We start from the raw sequence: 23,079 nt of genomic DNA, 5'->3' as shown, positions 1-23,079 counted from the left end.
GTGGGTGACCATTTGACTTTACTGTTTGGGGTAGAAAGGATTTCTTTGCTTCAATATCCTCCTCTGAAGTTGAGCCTTCTCTATTCCCATTTTAACTTTCTATGGTTGGATACTTTCTCCTTTGCCAATGCATTTTTTGGATAGTAATAACTTAGTTTTTGTAATCATTTCTGGTCCTGAATTGGGGGCCATGATGTCTCTTGCCCCAGATATTCCGTTCTCCCCTCTATCCTGGAACCAAAACCCAACCTCGAGTCTCCTGTAAGTGTCCATAGCCAGAGTTGTTTTGCTCCACTATTTCTGCATTCCCCATGCATGTGTTGGTTCCTTCTCATCCCCACTGTGGTCCCCAGAACACCTTGTGTTGGAATTTCTTGTCAGCAGAGATTTCCTTGATTTTCCCAGTTTCAGAAGCCCAACTCCTCTCACTATGGGGTACATGTGTGTAAAAGTTCCTGTGACTGGGGCAGAGGTGGCTTCCCAAACCAACTAACCTGAGGACTTGTCACTTGTTAAAGTGGGCCCTGGCTTGGAGGTGTTTACTTTACAAACCTCCCACCAGGATTTTTCTTCTGATCTTCTCGAATTGTCACAGGAAGACCCCTGTTGCGCCCCTAGCCTTATTTGTTTTTACCAGTTTTGTGTTCATACCAAGGTGCTATTTTATGTCTTTTGTAGGGGAAAATCTTGAGAGCTTGGAATTTTCTGGTTTCCTCCAACATCTTCCCAGAATCCTCTCCAGGAATGTTTTTTATTTTTTTTGCCAAATCTAGTGACCAACTTTTCAATGTAGTTGGAGAATCATGCTTTGATCATATGAACTGATATTGGTAATAACTAGGAATAGAAATTATGTCTTGTTTAGGATTTAAAGGGCATATATGGAGACATTCCTAGTGTGATTATAAACTTGATATTGCTTAAAGGAATCTGAAAATGTAGAAGATATTAAAAGTAAAAGTAAAAAAAATCAAATGAATGTTAAATAACAATAATTTACATTACAGAGTATTTTAGGGTTTATAAGCACTTACTCTCACAAGGATCTTGAGAAGCAAGGGTACTAGTAGTAGTACATCAATTTTATAAAAGGAAATATTGAATACATACAAATTTACATGAAAATATATATGTAAATATGAAAAGGTTCTGGAATTATTATTAGCATAAAGAACTTGTAGTAGAAAAGTCTACCACTCCAGTCACCTTTTTTGAGCTAATGCAGCTTCTCTTGGGTCAGTGGCCTGCAGAAGTTCTATTGCATGTCTTTCTGCAGCATTCAGGTAGGCCAGTTGGCCATGAGTCTCTAACCTTAAATGGGCACCTGGTCACCCTTTGGAATACTCTCCCCAAACACCTGCCTGACGGGGTTGGGAGGATTGGGAAGGATTAGTGGGGGTGGAGCTAACTGTTGCCCTGAATTTGACAGCACCTCCCAGAAATCTTAGCTTTGGCTTTTCTTGGAGCTCAGACTTAGTGGCAGGATGAGGCACCTGCCATATTTCTGCCAGGGTAAAGGGGTTTGATGCTTTGCACATGGCTCCAAACAGTTTGGCATACTCACAGTTAACTTTCCTGACCAAGTATTAGATAATCTTCTATGAGATTTATCCCCTGAAATTTACTATGATTGGGCCTCTGTTAGAGATGGAGATATTCATAAGATGATTTTAAGCATAGGATGCAAGCCATATTACAAGAATACTAAAAAATCAGTGGAAACTCACATTATATGTACCTTCAGAGGTCTTCCATGGAGAAATCCTTAGTATAGTCATTAGTGGCTACATTAAACCAAAGAAAAGCTTTAGTTCAATTGATGACTTTATTTCAGGTATTCAAGATGATACTGAAGAAACTAAAAGATAACTGAATTTGATGGGGTGCTTGAGTACATGTGCTTGGACCCCAATTCTACAACCACATTTCTCTTTAGAAATCACATTTCTTCCTACCCTCTAAACACTCTCCCAGGCAGTTTCTCCCCAGCCTAAGGACACAGCCTATCTCAGTAACAACTGTTATCTCCCTTCCTTCTATAGCAACCAGCTACAGCTATAGAATTTATTGGTCTGAACCAGCTGTGTACTGGCTGAATGTACTGTGCACTGGGTCATAACATTTACTACTCTCTGAGCAATCTATGTATCCTAGACTTAGACATACTTATACTCCCTTACATTTTTCTTGTCTAATAAGACATTGATGAGAGCAGCTTGGTTATTCCTTAGTCAGTCCTGACTGCTAGTTGACTTAGTGGTGATTCAGGCCTCAAACCACACCCCCATGTAGCCCTTCCTGGGCTATTTCCTGATGAACTCTGGGTAAAATACTTGTGCGGTAGATACTACATGTGCATGTTCCTTTAAGAACTGACCTCTCCTTAACCACTCCCTAATCCTACCCCAAAATATCTAGTTAACATATTTGGCACATGTTTAACTATAGAATATCCTATATAAACTTTACCTGTACCTTTCTAAGTTTGCAAGTTCCCTAAACTCTTGCTCACTGAAAAGTATAATAAATTTTTACCTTGACTTCAGCAAAGCTTGAGTCCATGAATTCTTCTCTAGACAACCCATGCAGGGAGCTACTTTCTTGGAGTTCTTATACCCCTCCTTCCAGCCCTCATCATATGTTTGGTGCCCAACGTGGGACATAGTCTGAGGTCTCAGGCATTCTTCAAGTCAAGGTAAGCTACCCCTCTCTTCCCCTTTCCCTTAAGCTTCCCAAGCTGTCTCTCTGTCCTATCCCTATAGTTGAGGTTCACTCCATAAATACTTAGGAAGACTTACTGGGGTTTGGGTGGAGCCTCAACAGGCTCTGGCACAATTCTCCCAAGACAAGGGATGCCTTGTGGGGATCTGTGTAGGTTGATTCCCTCTTGGGAAGCCTTGAGGCAAGAGTGTAAACTATGGGCTCTCTGTTGGTACCCTTCTCTTCTATGCTCATCTCTAAGGCTTACAGGCAAAAGGATGGGCCACCTCCACCTCCCCATTCACCCCTAGGGAACTTGGTTCCCAAGATCATAAAGAACTTGTTACCTGGCCTCCATTATGAACTGGAGAGCCAAGAAAAGGGGTTTGATTTGTGCAGAGGATTTCTGACAATCCTCTCTGGGTTTTTGGATTCTTCTTTTCATTGTTTGTATATGTTCTGTCTGTATATGTTCTGTGTCTGTGTAAATGACTTGCTTCAGCTGGACTTGGGAATACAGTTATCAATTTCCCTCTCCCTCTCTTACAGCAGCATCAGAGTAGCAGATGGACAGGAGAGAGAAAGAGAGAAACAAATATCATACTATTCAGTTTATATGATTGCTAAAGGCAGTGTCACTTCAGAAAAAGAAAGAAATAAGGTACGTGGAGTTTTAAAGGAGCTTTAATCAAAGCCCAGCAGAAGGAATGAGCATGTAGGAAGGATAAACTTTCTACATGGGTAGAAAGTTTAAGGAAAGCATAAAAAGTTTGGAAATTTATGGAAAGTTGTTGATAAAATTCTCTCTCTCTTTCTACCTTCTAAGCCTGGCCAGGTTTTGGATGTAGGAAAAAAAAGACAAGAAAGAAATCGGGGAAACTTTTCCCCTCATATCAGAGAGGTAGACTGACTAGCACTTAATTATTTTATGCCTCACTTAAAAGAGAAGTTTTTGTGTAATGGGATACAACCAAAAGGTAAATGCAATCTGGTCATATTTTAAGCAAAACATGTCACTCCCAATTTGATTTTTAAGATAGGTCAGAATTTATTATACTATTTGGCACTAAGACAAATTGGGAACATTCATAGATCTGAAAAAGGGACACTTCAGAGACAAAGATTTGAGCTCTCCAGTAGAGAGGAGGGGACTAGGTGCCACTGGATCTTTTTCCAGAGTCTCCTCACTTCTACTGACAGATTCATAGTGTTCTCTTTCAAAGAAATTTTTAAGGAATGAACAGAGAAGTGAAGTTTACTTGAGTAAAAGTTAGAACCATTAAGATCTTTCACCTTGTAGTTCTGACTTTGACAACCAACCTAGGGCTGCAGTAAATAGTTAGAACAGCTAAAAACATTTTAGCAGATTCTGTTAACTCCTCTCATCCCATATCAGATCAAGGTAAGAGAGTGCTACAGAATCCTAGGAAATTAGAGTTACCCTTCACAACCTGGCAAAAGAAAGGGGGGAGGCAAAGTAGCTATATCTGGACCCCACTGATGACAGCCCTGAGTCCCTGGGCTACCTGAAGCCCACCCCTCTAGGCAAGCAGAGGAACCTCTCTTCTCAAACCCCTCAGTTCTTGCTCCTGTACCACAGAAGCTTGGAACTTTGCTCCAAGTTCCCTGAAGCTGAGCAATCCCTATCAGGAAGCTCATTCATTCTTCAATTATCCTTCTCATCCACAAAATCTGCCTCTTCAATGACCCCTGGACATTTAATTCGGATGATGGACTCCACAATCTCCCAGTACTCCCTGGTCCTTAGATCCCCTTTCTTCCCCCTTCCCAAATCTCAAAACCAAAAAAACAGATTCTGCAACTGTGGGGACAGTAGGGGAAGGGCCAGTACTAGATCACAAGCCAACCAGCCTCTACATTTGGTAAGCCCAATCTTCTATTAAAAATTTTTACGTGTGGTGGTTTGGAAATGCAATTAATGTCATCTAAGTTTACTGTTTGTATTGCTATTGTGTTTCCAAATTGTAATAAAATTCTCTTATATTGTAAACATTGAATGACCACTCTGATCTGGAAATGGTGTTAGACAAAGAAATTTTTAATCTGAATTTTGTTGAAACTAAAAGATGTTGGAAAAATATGTAAAACCAGTTATGTTATTTTATCAGCCTTGTTAACTCTGTCTTATAATGTTTTATAACTGCCATTTAGAAAACCAGGTCTTTTCACTTTTGCCTGTTGAAGAGGTTACAGCTAAAGCAATTTGGATATCATTTATGAAAGTTGTAAGGTTGCTAACTAAGTTATTTGAGGTTTCTGTTTTAAGTTATTTGAGGTTACTGTTTTAATACTGAAACCTAAAATTGTTAATTGATTATTGTGTATGGAAAGGAGGGAATTGGGTGAAAACTTTATTAGGATTGGTTCTGCCCATTCAGAGCAGTCCTCCTGTATGTTGACAGACAGGGGCACTAGCATCAGTGGCTCTCCCCCCCCGGGGTCCATGCCAGTTCTCCTTATTTGGTAAAACTGCTAAGGCCCCGGGAAACCAAAACAGGAACTAGTTTGGGTTATATAGTTCCTAAACAATGAATATGATTTGCTCAGAAGTTGTAATAGATAGAAAGGATTTCTAGCAATTGGCTTTTTACACCAGTACAAGTTTTAAATTCAAGAAGGAAAGATTTTAAATGGAATCCTTTATATATGTGAGATCTGGCAAATCTTTTTTGCCTACTGCAACTTCATGAGAATAAAAGTAACTGTATCCGGCTCTAAGCTGTGATTAGTGAGACTTGTTGTTTAAGGTAAAAGGCATTTGGGACCATAACTATTACTGAGTTTGAATTTGGGTACTGCTGTCTGAATTAAATCAGTATCTGAGAGAAATGCCCCAAGGTACTCAGAGGGAATGCGATCTTGTACTGTTAATGGGTTGAAGTTAGTATCTGGAAAGGAAAGGGCAAGGGGACAATTCTAGCCTCAATCTAGGATGGCATCCTCCTGGCTCAGTTTTCCCATTATATTCCTTTCAAAAAGAATGCTTCCCACCTGACTATTCCTGAGTCTGGCTATGAAACACATACTTTGTGATTGAAGAATTTCACTCTTATCTGAATTCAAACAGAATCAAGGATGTTTTATCCTGTCATATTTGATATATCACATGTCCTTGCTTTTTTCCTTCTGTAGTAAATTTCTATGATCAGAGAAAGTAGTTAGTAAATGTGTGAGACCTTTTGTGTAATCTTACTGGGAAATAAAATATTACTTTTATCTAAAATTAGAATATATGCAGAAATTCACATAAACTACTTGAGATGCACCTTAAGACATTCCCATTGTTTAAAAGGATTTTTAAAAGCAGTAGTGATTTTCTGCGATCAATCTCTTACTGTGACCAATGTGAGATTCTATTACAATACCTTTTTGATCATTTTGTGGTATCAAGGAATTCTGCAATAACTAAGATTTAGTTTGTAATAATTATGTTGGAATTCGTGTTACTTAAGGACATTTTTACACCAACTAAGGTTTAATGAAAAGAGAGCTATCATTTCAAAAGTTTTCAACTAATTTTCTTTATAAAAGTTTAGTGACTTTCTTAACATCAGGATAAATTTTAAACTGTTTTAAAAGAAAAGGAAATAATTTTAGAAGAAATGCTTTTGTAATCTCTCTTGTAAGGCCTACTAAATTTTCATTTTGAAGATAATGTGCTACTAAATTAATGTAATGGGCTATAAAGCAGAAGAGCTCTTGTTATTTTGATCTGAATTTGCAGTCATTCCATGGCCTAAGCAAGAATTAAAGTTAGTTTTTGAACTTATCATATATAAAAAATCCTTAACTTCTAAAGTTTCTCTTCCAGAGGGAATATAATTAGAGAAGGGTAAACAAACTTGTGAAAGTGAGGATCAAGTCACAAACCTCTTATGTTTAAGGCAGTACAGCCATGCTAGTGATATATGCTAATAACTTGTGAGCTATCTTGTCTGTGGTAGAAACATAATGGAAAGTAAAGCAGTCTGAGTAATGGGTTCAAAAAATTTGGGAAAAAATAAAGATGACCAAAAATATGGAAAGCAGATGAGAAGGTTTGGCACAAGAAGGGGTCATCCAAGCTCCTCCTGTCCCTGGATAGTTACTAAGTATGATGAAAGGTTTGAGAAAGTTTGACAGTATTCTCATACTGACCCCAGTTCTAGTCATTTTCTTCTACTCCTTTTTGATCCTTGTTTGTTTAATATCTTTGCCAGATTTGTGTCTTCTAGATTCAGTACCCTCTACTTGCAGATGACAGCTCAGGCTGTCATCCTATCATCCTCTCTATTCAAGACCATGACTCCTCACCCCTAGACCTGGCATCACAGTAACTACAAACCCAACTCCCGAATGACCAAACCCTACAAGGCAGGGACAGCTCTTGTCCTCTCTCACCATGAAGCAGTTTCAGAAGCTGAGACCTTCATCCCTTACCCCAAAAGATTTTTGGTCCCATATGTTTAAGGGGGGAATGATGGAGTGCTTGGGTGCATGTGCTTGGACCCCAATAATTTCTATGGGTACAGCTGGAGATCAATATGAATTTATTGTCTACTTTATGCCACATACCATTTTATGTTTAGATTTACTGTTACATTAAACCCATCATGCAATAATACCAAAAAGGTTCATTTAAAAATCAAGATTATTTAAAATTGGTGAATAATAGAGAAGCTTCATGAAACACACTACAGTAAAAGCATAGTAGGATCTTAAGTTTTTATGATGGAAATACATGTATATAAGTAAAAACTTGACTGGCTTAGCTCTAAGTCATTTGCTACAGATGAGAACAGAGATCATTCTAGTAGTTACAGATTCTCTATAACACTTCTGACTTCCAACTAGCTAGTAGACCTAGATGCCACAGAGAAATCAAATGTGCATTATGTGAAGCTTTGGCAGTCTAATACCCTGAAAGGAAGAAATGGTAGGTAGAAATGACTTGATATGTGTAGTGCAATATATTTTGTTTGTTAAAGATGAGATTTTGTGAAACTTCATTTTATTTGGGACTATTTGTCAAAAAGAAATTTTTTATTGGGTTCATATCATATGCACTGTTTTCCATTTTATATTCGTTTTCATGCCCTGAAATGTAAAGGTTTTTGGATTTTTAAAAATAGTTCAGAATTATAATTCTCAATTTTCCATATGCTTTCTGTTCATTTATTATAAATGGAACTACTTGTACTCAAAATTATTTGAACCTCTTTTTACTCCTTCAACTTTAATTTCTTTCCACTCATAGTATTTTTTCCATTTTTTAACTTTATACATAGTGTCATATCGAGACCTTTTCCTGCACTATCATTAATTCTGAACAAAAATAGATATGGAAAGATTATTGGATTTCACTTCAGAAAAACAAAACTTTAAATATTGCATTTCATTTCTAATACTTCCTCGGACAGTTATATATTGAGTTACTCTTGGATTTTTTAAATTTTAATTTCTGAAAACAGTGTTTAATTTTAATGAAACTACTCCCCTACAAGTAACTTTTTAAAGTAACTCATTAAGGGGTGGGGAGGGAAGGCCACTCAGAATTAAGCAGTTGGATAGAAAAAGCCAAAGTATAGCTAATGTTTCCCAGAAGGAAAATATTTAAGGACAAATTAAATTAGAAAATATATTTCTAGCTATGTAACTTAGTTTAAATGTATATTATGCATGCTAAGCATGTGTAAACTCTGCTGTCGTTGTGTAATTACAGTGTTAATGCCATTCTTACTAAGTACTAAGAATTTTTGACAAGTTTTTTTTTTTTTTTGGAAGTGCTATTACAAACATTGGGGTTTTAGGAAAATGTACTCAGATGTAATTTGCTTTACGCTCTTAAATAACAGATTACTCTACTTTATAAAACAAAATAAAAGAGAGAATTTAGAAGAGATCTTAGCCATCCCTAAATCATTTCTGTTAATTTGTTTTAAAGTGAACTGTTGTGTAGTGCCTAAAAGATGAAAATGTTCAGGAGCAGACATTCTAAGAATGTTAAAAGAAAAACAAAAGTTCCGGCCTATAAATAATGATATCCTTTGAGGAAAACTACTGTTTTTTTTAAACAATGTAAAAACTAATGGATGATGAGTGGATAACTGATTTCTATTAAGTGTTTTAGATTACTTTGTAAAGGACTTGTTTTGACAAAACAAAGCAGTTCATGGGATTGTTGGTTTTATTTTCCTTATTTTAATATTTAAGTGTCATTTAATTAACAACCCCATGATTTATTGTCTAGTGATAAAATGTTAGTGGTTTTACAAAGTAAAGATTCAAAGCGAACAGTTATAAAGTACAACATGCACTCATGCTTATTGTTTGAATAGCTTTAAAACAACAGTGTACTTGAGTCACTTATCTTGCTGTTCTAACATTTATGACCTCTGAAAGTTTTTTGTATTTTGCTTTACTGTTGATTCACATTTTTTTAGGTGTCAACCATTACTTTTTGATTTGATTGTTTATTGTTCTTGATGTTTGGACTTAACTAAGTATTAGTTATAAAACATTGACAATTTAATGTAGTACAAAAAAAGTTACTTGTAGGGGAGTAGTTTGATTAAAATTAAACATTGTTTTCAGAAATTAAAATTAAAAAAGTCCAAGAGTAACTCAATTTATAACTGTCTGAGGAATTATTAGAAAGGAAGGCTTCCTGACTCTAAGAAGAGAAATTTATCCACTTCTTCACATATCCTTAATATTTTAATGCCAAAAAAGTGTTTATAGTGTGCTCTACATTCAAGGCCTAAATCTACCAGTAACAATTTTTATTTAATTTAGCATGGTTCAATATTTAAGCCATTTTTAGCTTAGAGAGACAGATGTTTAAACTTGTGTAGTTCCCCTATTCCCTCCTACATTCCTCTATCCAAAGACTGTTTGAGGTAACATTTATAGCAATGTTGAAGAAAGAAAATCACAATATGCACAAAATACAGTTTTGGGATAACATTCCAAATAGTTAGGGAAAGTCATCATCCCATTCCTCCCTTTAACATTCACTTCAAGGAGTCAAAGAGACTTGTCTCAGAGATCAATATTGAGAATATACCCTGGATAATAAAAAGAGTTTTTCTTTGAATGAAATAGAGGGTACTTCTCTTGGGTAGGTCATAGACCAATCCTTTTAAAGTATAGGGAGGGCAAGAACCAAAAGAAGACAAGAGGTCTCTTTTGTTCAGCCCTCAGTTTTTGTCCCCAATCTATTACCCATCTTTCCTAGGATTGGAGGAAAGCCTAGAAAGGGCTTTTACAACATAAAAAATACTATATTTTATCATTTGTAGGTTTATTAAAAAGGGAAATATACTTTCACAATAGGTAATAAGGTCTGTATTAGGTGAAGAAGATACAATCCCTGCCTTCATATAGGAAAAAGAGGCAAAGCTAAAAAATAATGAAAAAAGTGCACTATGAAACAGAAGAAAGTAATAAGGATGGAAAAAAAGAAATGACTATTTTTAGGAAGGGATGTTGTGAATAAAGGGAAGTGGTGAATGGATTAAATTTTCTATCATCTAGTTTTCAACGAATGCCATTGTTATTTTTATTATGTCATTCTTGGTCAGCTGATCAATACACATTAATTGTCTACTTTATGCCACATGCTGGGGGCATTTACAATATAGGATTCTCTGATAACGGACATTTTGTCTAGAGTTGAAATATATTTTGAACTACAATGTAATCCTATGTATTTTTTTCTTTGCTAAGGCTCAGCTGATTTGTCCACATATTCCATGAAGGAGCCCATGCTGCGTAAAACTTCCTTGGAGTGATACAAAGACCTCATCTTGTTGAATGGCATTGAATAATCAAACACTGGTGACAGAATTTGTTCTACAAGGTTTCTCAGAGGCACCTCAACTCCAGATATTCTTGTTTAGCATCTTCCTTTTTTTTTATCTTACAGCCCTCATGGGCAATATTCTCATTGTCATGGCCATCAGTCTGGACTCAGGTCTCCATACTCCCATGTATTTTTTTCTTGCTAACTTGGCCATTTTAGATATTGGCTGCACAACCACAGTTCTGCCCAAATTGCTGGAGAACCTTTTTGTGGAGAAGAAATCCATTTCCTATGATGGCTGCATGACCCAGCTGTATTTCCTCACTTGTTTATTGGGGACTGAACTTCTTCTCTTCACGGCCATGGCTTATGACAGATACGTGGCCATCTGTCATCCGCTACATTATAGTACTGTGATGAGCAGAATGATTTGCGTGGTTTTAGTGAGCAGTGTGTGGGCCATTGGTGCTCTTGGCTCATTATTACATACTTGTCTAATGTTGCGGTTAACCTTTTGTGGTCCTAATGAAATTAAACATTTTCTGTGTGAAATCCCTTCTTTGTTGCTGCTCTCCTGCAGCTCCACATATGTGAACAACATCATGATAGTCATTGCAGATGTGTCCTTGGGGGTGATAAATTTTGTGCTCACTGTGCTATCCTATAGCTTTATCATCTCCAACATCTTAAAGATCCGCACCACAGAGGGGAAGAAGAAAGCCTTCTCTACCTGTTCTTCCCACCTCATGGTTGTAAGCATGTATTATACCACAGTTATATATACTTATGTTTTTCCAGGCTCTGGCTCTTCAATGGATAATGGCAAAGTGGTAGCTCTCTTGTATACCACAGTTGGCCCCACCTTAAACCCTCTTATATATACTCTGAGGAATAAGGATTTTAAAACTGCTCTCAAGAAAATATTTCCATTTATTCATTAAACAATTGAACTGGCAAAGATATGTCACTTGGAATATTATTTTTGTAGTGGAATTTTGACTGTCTGAATATAAGGGAAAATATAAGGTTGTTTTAACTTCTTTTGTCCAAGAGTTATCTTGTCCCAGTAATTATTTAGGATGCTATACTTGGATGGAGCAGCTAGATGGCAGAATTGATAGAGTTCAAGGTCTTCGAATCTTACAGAACTTGTTTGATTGATATCATTTAAATTATTAATGAGTGGTTCAATGTCAACTTCAATTCAATAAATATTTAAGTACTCACTATGTACTGCCCATTTCACTAAGTGCTGAGGATACAAAAAGAGGCAAAATACAGTTCCTGCAAGGAACTATATACAAGGAGTTTACAATCTAATGAGAATGGACCGCATGCAAAGAAATATATGAAAAGCTGTATGTAAGATAAATCAGAAATAATAAACAGGGAAAGTATCAATTTTTTTAGTTGCAAAGAATTGTCTTTATTTTTCTTTTCTTTTTATTATTTTAGTGTCTTTTTTTATTCATTTATTTGTTTTCAGTTTTCAACAATCACTTCCATAAGTCTTGGATTTTCTCCCTCTTCCTTCCTCCTTTCCCCTGAGATGGTGTGTGATCTTTTATGGGTTATACATGTGCATTCTTATTATACACATTTTCATATTAGTCATCTTGTATAGAAGAATTAAAATGAATGGGAAAAACCATGAGAAAAACCCCAACAAAACAAAACATAATCCAAGAGAAAATATTATGCTTCATTCTGCATTCCAATTCCATAGTTCTTTCTTTGGATGTGTATGGCATTTTGCCTCAAGTGTCCTTTGGAAATATTTTAGGTCCTTGTATTGCTGTGAAGGCTTAAGTCTACCAGAAAAATTCCTCTAACATTGTGATTGTTACTGTGTACTATGATCTGGTTGTACTCCTTTCACTCAGCATCAGTTCATATAAGTCCTTCCAGGTCTTTCTGAAGTCTTCCTGTTCATCATTTCTAATAGCACAATAGTATTCCATTACATTCATATTACCACAACTTGTTCAGCCATTAATTACCTTTATTTTTAGACAAGCAACAAATATGACTTTAACCATCAGTACTTAATATATTCATTTTTTTTTTTGTCCAGAATCCAGTAAGCTAACAGATGATCAGAGGACCTAAACCATTTGAGAAGTCACCAAATTAAGAGGGTTGAGGAAGACTTTCTGCAGGAAGTGGGATTTTAGTTGGAACTTAAAGGAAGCTAGGGAGATCATTATTCAGAGTGGAGGAGGAAGAGTGTTCCAGGAATGAGGAACAGCCAGAGAGAATGCCTGGAGCCCAGAAATGCAGTGATTTTTTTTTGTGGAACAACTAGGAGGCCAGTGTCATTAGATCAAATAGTACATGTTGGGGAGTTAGGTGTAAGCACACTTTAAAGGTAGGAGAGGGCGAGGGTATGAAGGGCTTTGAATGTCAAACAGAGCATTTTACATTAGCTCCTGGAGATGACAGGAAGCCACTGGAGTTTATTGAATAGGGGCTGACATGATCAGACTTACATTTTAGGAAAATCACTTTAGTGCCTGAGTAGAGAATGGATTGGAGTGGGGAGAGACTTGAGGTAGGCAGACCTAACAGCAGACTATTGCAGTAATCAAAGTGTGAAGTGATGAGGGCCTGAATTTGAGCAGTGGTAGTATCAGAGGAGAGAAGGAGTATTCAGGAGATGCTGTGAAAGTGAAATCTGCAGAACTTGACAACAACTTGGAGATAGTGGGGGAAGGGAGAAGGTGAGAGATAGTGAAGAATACAGGATGAAAGAGATCTGCAGTGGAGTTTCCCAGGGATGTGTGCCTGGAATTGTGCTATCTTATTGTTTTACCAATATATCATATGAACACATCAATAGCATTCTTATCAGATTTACAAATGACAGGAAGCTGAGAAGTATATCAGTCATGCTACAAGAAGCAAGATGGAAAAAGAATTTGACAAACTAGAGCAATGGACTGAAGTAAATTATATGGAACCCTATGGTATAAATATGGTCTTATTGCCAATGAAAAATGGAACAATATTTGATGATTTGTTACACCATGATAGATTGGAAACAGCATGTAAGAAGATAAGTATAATAAAAAGATAAGTTAATAGAGACAAAGATAAAATACAGGTACTGTACAACAAATGTTTATGGATAGAAATTATATACAAACTTTATGGACATATTTAATTCAATCATTAAAGTAATTACTAAGCACCTACTATGTTCCCAATATTGTTATGTGTTTTGGGTTACAAATACCAAAATGGGATAAAACAGTCTCAATCTCAAGGAGATGCCATTCTTTTAGGGTGGGGAGAGAATATAACATATGAACAGGTAACTTTAATACAAAATAATTTGAAGTTAGGAGAGAAAATTAGCTACTATGAATAAAAGGGAGAGAAAGGCTTTACGTAGCACTTAAGTTGAGCCTTGAGGTAAGCTAAGAATTCTAAGGCATTGAAGTGAGGAGGGAGGGAATCTGTGTGAAGAATACTTTTTTCAATTATGCTCAGTGTAGAAACTGGCAAGACAGTTCTGTGAGTTATGCAGGTTGAGCGCTTTCCACCACTAAAGCTCTCAATACTCAGGGATACCACCTGCACACATTCATTTTCTAAATGGGGTTCTAGCCAAGCTCCTACAAAGATATAGGTGGTGGTCTTTGGGGTTACTGAAACCCCCAAATTAATAGAACTTTCTTCTAGTAGGTACAGCTCTTCCTTAATTTCAACTCATAAAATGCTTTCTCATTTAGGACAATGGAAGGAAGGAAGGTTGGCATTGAAATATTTTATGACTGAAAAAAGTAATGATGGGTGCAAAGTCATGGTGGCAGATGGTCCTTCACATGCAACCTGTAAAGCATATGCCATATTATAAATTTGCACTCTTTGTAGACTTGTGCACATATATTCAGCTTTCAGAATAGTTTTGCAAATTATAAACAAACAAAAAAGGGTAGACATTTTAATAATGAAAGATGAATTTATAAATGATCTGCATTAGAATGTAAGAAATCTCCAGTGCTGTCAACTATTATATATGTATTGTACAACTGATATACTCTATTTTAGTTGGTAGGAAAGGACTACATAACCAAAAATGCATGAAGGTGAGAAGTCTGAAATGGGAAAAGTAGAATGGAGAGAAAGTATGCAGGGCAGTAAAGGCTAGGGTGAGGAGTTTGTGTTTTATTATAGAGGAAATAGAGAAACGCTAATCTAGTTCTTAACCTTTTTTTTGTGTCATGAATCCCTTTCTATATCTGATGCATCATATAGACTCAGATAATGTTCTTAAATGCATAAAATAAAAGGCATGAGATTACCAAAGAAATTATATTGAAATAGTTATTAATTAAAACGAAACCTCAGACCTCAGGTAAATTATTTCTGTCTTTAGGGAGGAAAGAAATACAAGAAATGGCTGTGTGGAGGGAATGCATTATAGTCAAGGAAATAAGGCAGAGGGAATTGAGATGACATGACACTCTGAGTAATAGGTAGTAGGAGACTGACTGGAACACCGAATATGTGAAGTAGAGTAATATCAAATAAATCTGGAAAGGTAGTCTGGATCCATATTTGAGAGATTTATGAGTTTATATTTAATTCCAGAGGCCATAGGGAGTCACAGATAATTTTTAAATAGGGGGAATGGCATGCTTTAGAAAGATGACACTGGTAGCCGAATGGAAGAGAATGGAAGTGAGGAAGGAGATGAACTAGAGATAAAAGAAACTGAAAGCTGATGCATAGGGCTGAGATTTGGAGTTTTTATTTACCTCTGATAAACATCTTTGAAGAGTAAAATCTAAAGAAACGGGTTTGGATGAGAGCACCAAGGGAGAGAAGAGAAAGTAGCATAGGACAGAATATTTTTTTTCTTTGCACTTTTTTGTCCTCATGGAATCATAACATTTCACAATTGGAAGAGAACTCTAAGATTATAAAAGCTAGTGTGAAACAAGAAGCTCCTTCATGACACTCTTGAAACCTGGTCATCCAGACATGGGAAACTCATCATACCCTCAGGTGTAATTTACACCATTGTGTTCTGTTGCCCCAAAGTTCCCTACTTATATAAACTATTGTAGGGTTTGAATGTGTATGTGTGTGTGTGTGTGTGTGTGTGTGTGTGTGTGTGTGTCTGTGTGTGTGTGTGTATGCAAGCACCAAAGTTAGCATCCTGAACAATTACAGAAGGAAAAACATTGTATAAATCTAAACAGACATTCTAAAACTTATATTATTTCTTAATCCATATCTCAAAAGAGTACTACAAAAATAACATTTAAAGCAAGTTATGTTGACCCATTCTAATTATTTAATGAATGAATAAAAACCTTTCTTGCGTGCTGCTTTTAAAATAATTGTTTCTCAGAATGTGGAAAAGAGGGCTTAAATTGGGGCCAATTGTGGTGTATAAGAGAGCTACCATTTAGCCATTATCTATTCAGGTGCCAGAACCCGTATAGGTATATGATTGTGGAATAACACATGTTGACCATCTCAAGGTGGGGAGAATCAGTGGAGAATGCTTTCTTCTTCCCTTGGTGGTGCAGATCTTTAAGACTTTGGAGTTGATGATGGCATAAAATATCATAGTGAGCACAAAAATGATCATCCCAAAATACACATCTTTAGTGACTCTCATGACATTGTTCAGGTATGTAGAGTCACAGGAGACTTGCAGTAAAGAGGTGATTTCCCATAAGAAGTGTTTAATTTTACTAGGACCATGAAAGGTCAATTGTACCATCAGGCCAGTGTGTACTGATGAACTGATTGTAGCAGTGGTTCACATATTACTCACTATGAGTATGCAAACCATCCTATTCAAATATAGTGCCATAATGTAGGGGATGGCAGATGGTCACGTATCTGTTAAGGTACAGATGTAAAGATTAGGAGCTCAGTAACCACAAGTCAAGAGAAGAAAAATAACTGACTCATGCTACCGTCAAAAGAGATGGTTTTCTTCTCCACAACAAAGTTTTCCAGGAAATTAGACAGAACAGTACACATGCAGCCACCATTTAAAATGGAGAAGCTGCTAATGAAAAAAATACATGGATGTATTGAGATCTGAGTTCAGACTGATTGTAATGAAAATGAGCATGTTTCCTATGAGATCTGTAAGATAAAGTAAAGAGCTAAATAAGAAAATCTGCAGTTGAAGTGTCTCTGAGAACCTTGAAGGATAAACTCTGTCACTAGTATTTGATTTTTCATGGTCATTTGACCATGTTAGACCTCTTAATCAATTCAGAGGAAGTCTTTTTCAGTATGGGATTGTAAAGAAGTTGAAAGGTTAAAATATGTTTCAATAGTAGGTAAAATGGTTGTCCTACCCTAAATATCGTACCCTAAATAAGTAGCATGTTTCAATGCTTCTCAAACCTCTGCAAGGACCACCTACTAAAGGTAGTAACAGTGATATTATTCCAAAATGAGGAAATGATCAGAAAATTCAATCCCTCCATCAGTGCCCATTACAACCAACATTCTTTCACAATCACACTTCTCTTTTCACTCGCTTATTTCCTGTCCAACTGTAGCAGTAAGCACCCAACATGCACAGGGGGCCCTGCTTTCACAGGTTCTTAGATCTGAATTCATAAAAGGAAAACAACTTTCAAGGGACTAAAAGTTACTTTAATAAAGCACATGTATCATTCTGTTAACCAACTCCATATATTACTCAGTTAGTTCAGGGAGTCAGCACTGTGAATTTTCAAGAAAACACAGAAATCAAAAGATCAATAGACATGGCTTCCTCTGACTGAATTCAACAGATAATTATCTTGAAAATTTTGTTTAACTATAGTTACCAGAGAGGGAAGCACTACATCTGGAATCTCAAAGCTAGGGAGCTCCTTAGCAACTTCCTAGAGTGCTCATCTGGCCAAACAAACACTTTCAGTCAGTAAACCTCAAAGTAATCAACAGATATGGCTTCCTCTGCCTGGCCATAATTCAACAGACTGGTATAGCTGTCTGACCATCGTTACCAGACAGAAAAGCACAACATCTGGGTTCTCAAAGCTGGGGAGCTCCTTAGCAGCTTCCCAGAGTTCTCATTTGGCTCTCAAACCTTCTTACCAAAAACTAATCCCCAAACTAAAACCTCAACTCAGAGTATTTATACCATATCTTTTTGGAGCCAGAGGGCATCATGACCCTTGAGAACCAGTGCTTCATTAACAAAAGGCTTGGTCCTTCCCACAAATCTTCCCTAATCAAACTCCTCTTAATGGGCAGACCCATTAATGGGTGGGGAAGATCTTTAATCACATTAAAATAATTAACAATACAAATAGGTATACTATTTCTAGTTAAGGAAACTCTTATTTCTGTACTTTACTCCTTTAAAAGCCTCTTGATTAATAAAGGCAAGATTCAATTAGAGGCACTTGATTGTACTAAAACAAAAGCAGCCAAAGATCCTAATTTAATTACCATTACACCAACATGATAACTGTCCTAAATGTTTTTGGCTTTGACTCTTTTTCCTCTCTGAGAATAAGATCTGTGTCTTATGTCTTTGTTATACCTAGGGTGATATCAGAGAGACCCTGGAATTTGTTGAGCAGAGGGGTTGTATTTTTTAAAAAAGTAAACCTACTTAAATCTACTGCACTCTGAAACTGGGACTCCACTGGGGCTCTGCCTGAGGACTCCTCTGGACCCTCCTAGCTTGAGATTGATTATCAATAGTAACTTGCTGTTTCCCAGTCAGTGTGATATCTTTCTTTTTCTTGACCTTATTAAAGAGGCTATGCCCTAGCTACTTCTTAAGCCTATTCAATGAATGGGCATTGCCTCACCCTAAGTGAGTGCCTGCAAAGACCCTGGCCTAAAGGGCCCAAGGTCTCCCAGTCATCTCCAGTCATCCTGATGATTATCTGATCACTGGATTCAGATGGCTGTGAAGGAGAAGTGAGACTAGTGACCTGCACAGCCCTCCCTCACTCAAAACAAAGTCAAGTGTAAGTCATGTCATCATTTCTCTGATGGCAAGGTCTTCTTCGGCAAGGAAGGACGAACACAATCAGACAAAGAATGTTCATTGGAAGACTATTTCCATAGTCCAGATGAGAGATAATGAGAACTTGAACTAGGAAGTGATGCTAACTAGTTAGTGATGATGTGAATAGAGAAAAAGGGGTATATATGAGAGTATAGAAGCCTCAGAATGAGGATTAAGAACTTAGGAAGAAGGGTAGAGGGGGAGTGAGGAGTCAGTGATGATAATGAGATTGTGAGCCTAGACGACTAGATCATTCCCTTAACAGTGACCAGAAAGTTCAGAATGGGAGAAAGACAATGATTCTGCTTTTACATGGTGATTTCTTTTCTCTGAAGGAAGCTTAATTTAGGTCTTTAGAATTGTTCATGAACTTCTATACTCAGGAGGCTTAGTCCTTGGTTTTTACCATCTTTGTGGCCATCCTGTGGCCACATTGTTCACTGGAGGGTCCCCACCAGTGAACACAGCTTTCTCCACCAAAGGAAGCTATTTCAAGTCGCTGTAGCCCCTTTCATCTCTTTACCTCATTGTTTTGGTATCTGCTTCTGAAGTTCTGTGCTTAGCCTCTTTTACAGAGGCCAAGGACTGAAATTCAGCCTTTGGTCTCCATTATATCCTTCCACCTCCTCAAATAATTAATTCGATGCATATTTATTAAGAACCCGCCATATACCTCGGACTGTGTAGACACGAGAGAGAGACCAAAAAATGAAATGATCCTTGCCCTCAGAAAATGTACATTTCTGTTGGAATGTAATTATCAGGCCACTGGGAAAATATCTCTTTGCTTTCTGAGATAATCTAATACTGACCCAGCATGTCAATCTGATACTTTCAGATCTTTGATTCCTGACAAATGTGAGTGATCTTTGCCCATAAAACAGTACATTATTTTGTACAAGATTAGAAAGCTGCTTAAAGAGATTGGTAGAGATATTCATAACACTAGCTGTATAACTGTGCCCAAAAATCACAAAGCCAACAGAAAATATGGTTAGATATACTACTAATGTCATGTAAAGATTCAGTAGACAAGAGTATGAAATAATAACAATAATAACTGATATTCATATATCCATTTCTCCTTGTTATTTTATTCGATGCCCACAAAATCTTATGAGATTCACAGGAAAGCTATTTCTTTATCTGTTTTCATTATGATATGCTGTATGAAATGAAAAGGGATTAAATGAATTTCTGAAGGTCATGTGACTAGTAAACAGCAGAGCCAGATCTTGAAATACTCTGAAATAAGGAAGGAAGCTGAGAAAGTCACATGTTTTAGAGCAAATATAAAATGTAGAATGTAATGTAACTTTGGTTCCACTAAAAACAGGCTGATTAATAATTTTATCAAAGTAGCAGGATATAAAGTAAATCCATATCCTTCATCAGCATTCATATATATAAAAAATAATACCCTGAAAGAAGAGATAGTAAGAGATACCCCACTTTTTCCTGTTTTCTCTCCTTCCCCACCCTAGAGGTGGCTACCACTAGACACATTATATATGTGTGAATGTCATTATGTATGTAATGAATGTGTGTGTGTGCATAAAATAATTCTATATGTTCTGTTTATCTATTCTTTCTCTGGGTGCAGAGAGTGAATTCCTTCATAAGTTCTTTGAGGATTTATTTATATATTTATAATACTCAAAATGACTCTGGTTCAAAAGTTCTTCTTAACACAATATTACTTTTACTTTATACAACTTTCTCTTGGTTCTGCTCATTTTGCTCTTTATTGTTTCATTCAACTCTTTCCACATTTTTTTGTGGTTAGCAAGCTTATTTCTTAGGGCATAACTGTAAATTATATACTAGAACTTGTTTAGCCATTTCCCAATTTATGGGTACCACCAGAATGTCCAGTTTTCACCCCCACAAATAGAGCTGCTATAAACATTTCAGAACATATGGGTTCTTTTCCTTTTCCCTAACCCTCTTTGGAAATAAAGCTAGTAGTGGTATTTCTGGGTCAAAGGTTACAGGCAACTTTCCTTCAGATCTTCATTGACTGATGCCTGAATATGGTACCTATATTATTAAATCCAACTAAATTGCTGGTCAGTTTTTATGAACAATCTCAGATACATAACTGGATTTCAGGAAATGCACTTGGTTCTATGTAATTAGGGCAGTCAAACTGTGCCTTAATTGATCCTTTAGGGCCAAAAGTAATATTATTTTTAGAGTGATATCCCAAGGGTCCAACTCTTATCCTTTCAACTAATTTTATTTTCCCCATGGTTCAAATGCCTACTTAACTACTTTCAGTTAACAGACCGACAGTAAATTTATTAGGAATAGAGGAAGCATCTTGTTTAAATGAAAGGCAGAGGCTGACTAAGAAAAGGTCTTTTACTCCTTTCTGGTTATAAGATGCTTCTTCTTAAAAGAGTTTATTCCACATGATGCCTGTATTTAAAAAGATAAATGAGGTCCTATTGGACAAAAAGTCAGACATTTGCATTTTGACCTGAAACTGGAATATCACATTCCTTAAGCTTCCTTTTTTTCAGTTTGAAGAAACAAGCAATGAAGAAGGAACATCCTCTAGTCCATATGAAGAAAGAGCAGTCATGGACAGAGTACTGGATTTGGAGTCAGATAAGCTGAGTTCAAATTTCTTTTCTGTTTTAGGCTACTGATATGACTCTGGGTAAGTTCCTTAACCTCTTTGGGCCTCAGTTTCTTCCTCTGTGTGATAAGGTGTTTATGAGGTTTAGGGTCCATTTCAGCCCTGAATCTTATGTTCCTAGAGACATAAAACAGCCCAAGAGAAAGAGCAAGAGGGATGAGTATTGTGTGCTTTAAAAATCATGAGAACAATAGAGAACAAATGGATGGTCTGGTTCCATCTTACTAAGAATACCATGAAGAATGTGGACCAGCTTTTGCTTACTATTGTACTCCACAAGAAGGCTTACCAGGGCAGCCAAGGAAAGACCAACAGTCATTCTGCTATTAATTATAAATGACCTTATTAATGGGAATTGGAGATGGAAAGAACCTCAGAGGTTCTTTCAGAGGTCATTTAGTCTGACCCACAACTGAACAATGATCCTTGCTACACCATAGGGAAATGAGTCCTAGGGAGACAAATGACATACAACTAGGAAGTGTTAGAGCTGGGATTTGAACCAGGGCCTCTGACTCCAGAGTTTATATGTTCTTTACTGTATCCCAATATGAATGAAAGTGTAGTACACAAACATGGGAATGATCCTGGAGATGTTATTGCCTCTTGATGGTGGTGGTATATTCCACTTTGAAGACAGGAAATTATCATCAATGAAATGATACTGACATTCGCTAGTTCATTAATTCATTGTTTCCCCAAAGTTCTGATTGTTTAGAACTTGTACAAATACTTTCCTGTAGAAGTGATGTTAGTCATAGTGATCATATTATCTGAACAGTGCAAAAAAGCTTATTTAATGTCATACATCAAAGATATCTATGCCTTGAACTTACTGTCAAAGGAGTATAGAAGCAAACCACCTTTTGTAACCATGTTTCCATGGAATGTCAGGATTCTAACACCAGGAACATATACCCTGTCTGCCCTTCTCTAAATGGAATTCTGAGTAACCACAGTCCAAAACTTCCTTGTTGTGGTGGAAATACCACCAGAGTTAGAGTTTGAGTACTGGAATTCACATAATGATCTTGTTAGTGTAACCTCAAGCAAATCTTTTCCCTTCAGGTTTCAGTTCCCATATCTGTAAAATAAAAAAGATAGAGTAGTGGGAGTTTCTTATTCCTACAGTTAATGAAATTCAAGAAAACATCTTGATAACTATATTTAATAGAATTGACTCCTTTCACTACCCTGTGTATTTTATTTTATGCACTGAAAAATATTACTCCAAAAAGGGGCCCTTAAATTCTACCAGACATAGCAAAAGGGGGCCATGTCCTAAAAAAAGGTTAAGGTCCAAGAGATTTCTAAGACCCCTTTCTACTCAAAGTTTTATTGTAGCCCTGATGATGGTATTTAAGGGAGGAGTTTCAGCTGATTGAGGGTTAGTTGAGGGTAGGAAATAGGAAGGGAAGTGGCATAGGTCTTTGGTGAGTTTGACTCATCTGCAATTTATAATCCCAGAAAACTGAAATTCCGAGAGAGTAACTGACTTGTCCATTGCTCCATAACTAGTATATGGCAGAAACAGGCCTCTAGCCCAGGTTTTTACTACTCAAATCTGGCACTTCGTTTCGTATGATATGCTTTGTTTCAGGTCCTTTTCTACCCTTTTATTCATTCTGTGGCTTCAGGGATGTATCTCCACACTTCTCTTTCCATGGGTGCCACATATTGCTTGTGACTAAAGTTTCCTTTTCATCCTCCAAGGCTGAGGACCATGAATTTCTTTGAAGGTTTTCTAAGAATTTTTTTATGGGTAGTAGAGGAAGGGGAAATAAACAAGGAGAGAAAGGGCCCTTAGGATAAATTGGAGAAGCTCAACAGTGGGCAACATGTAGTAAGAAAGGGACTGCATAGGGGAATCAGAAAACCTAGGTTCTAGCCTTGAGTCTGCTTCTCTCTAGTTACAAAACT

General features: G+C 36.8%; 1 protein-coding gene and 1 pseudogene across 1 annotated transcript; both read left to right on the top strand.

Moving 5' to 3' along the window:
• Positions 1 to 1,484: 1,484 nt before the first annotated feature.
• LOC140524983 (riboflavin kinase-like) overlaps positions 1,485 to 23,079 on the top strand; it is a 44,871-nt pseudogene continuing 23,276 nt past the window's right edge.
• LOC140524978 (olfactory receptor 13A1-like) lies at positions 10,516 to 11,445 on the top strand. The gene has a single exon (XM_072639909.1). It carries the CDS (start codon positions 10,516 to 10,518, stop codon positions 11,443 to 11,445), a length of 930 nt encoding a protein of 309 aa, XP_072496010.1.

This window comes from Notamacropus eugenii, chromosome 1, assembly GCF_028372415.1.
Source record: "Notamacropus eugenii isolate mMacEug1 chromosome 1, mMacEug1.pri_v2, whole genome shotgun sequence".
Taxonomy (NCBI): Eukaryota; Metazoa; Chordata; class Mammalia; order Diprotodontia; family Macropodidae; genus Notamacropus; species Notamacropus eugenii.
Note: the sequence above shows the minus strand (reverse complement) of the source record. Positions and strands in the feature narration are given on the sequence as shown.

What these genes read in the sequence shown, in the direction of transcription:
- LOC140524978 (XM_072639909.1), top strand. Translation starts at nt 10,516, where the DNA reads ATGGCATTGAATAATCAAACACTGGTGACAGAATTTGTTCTACAAGGT.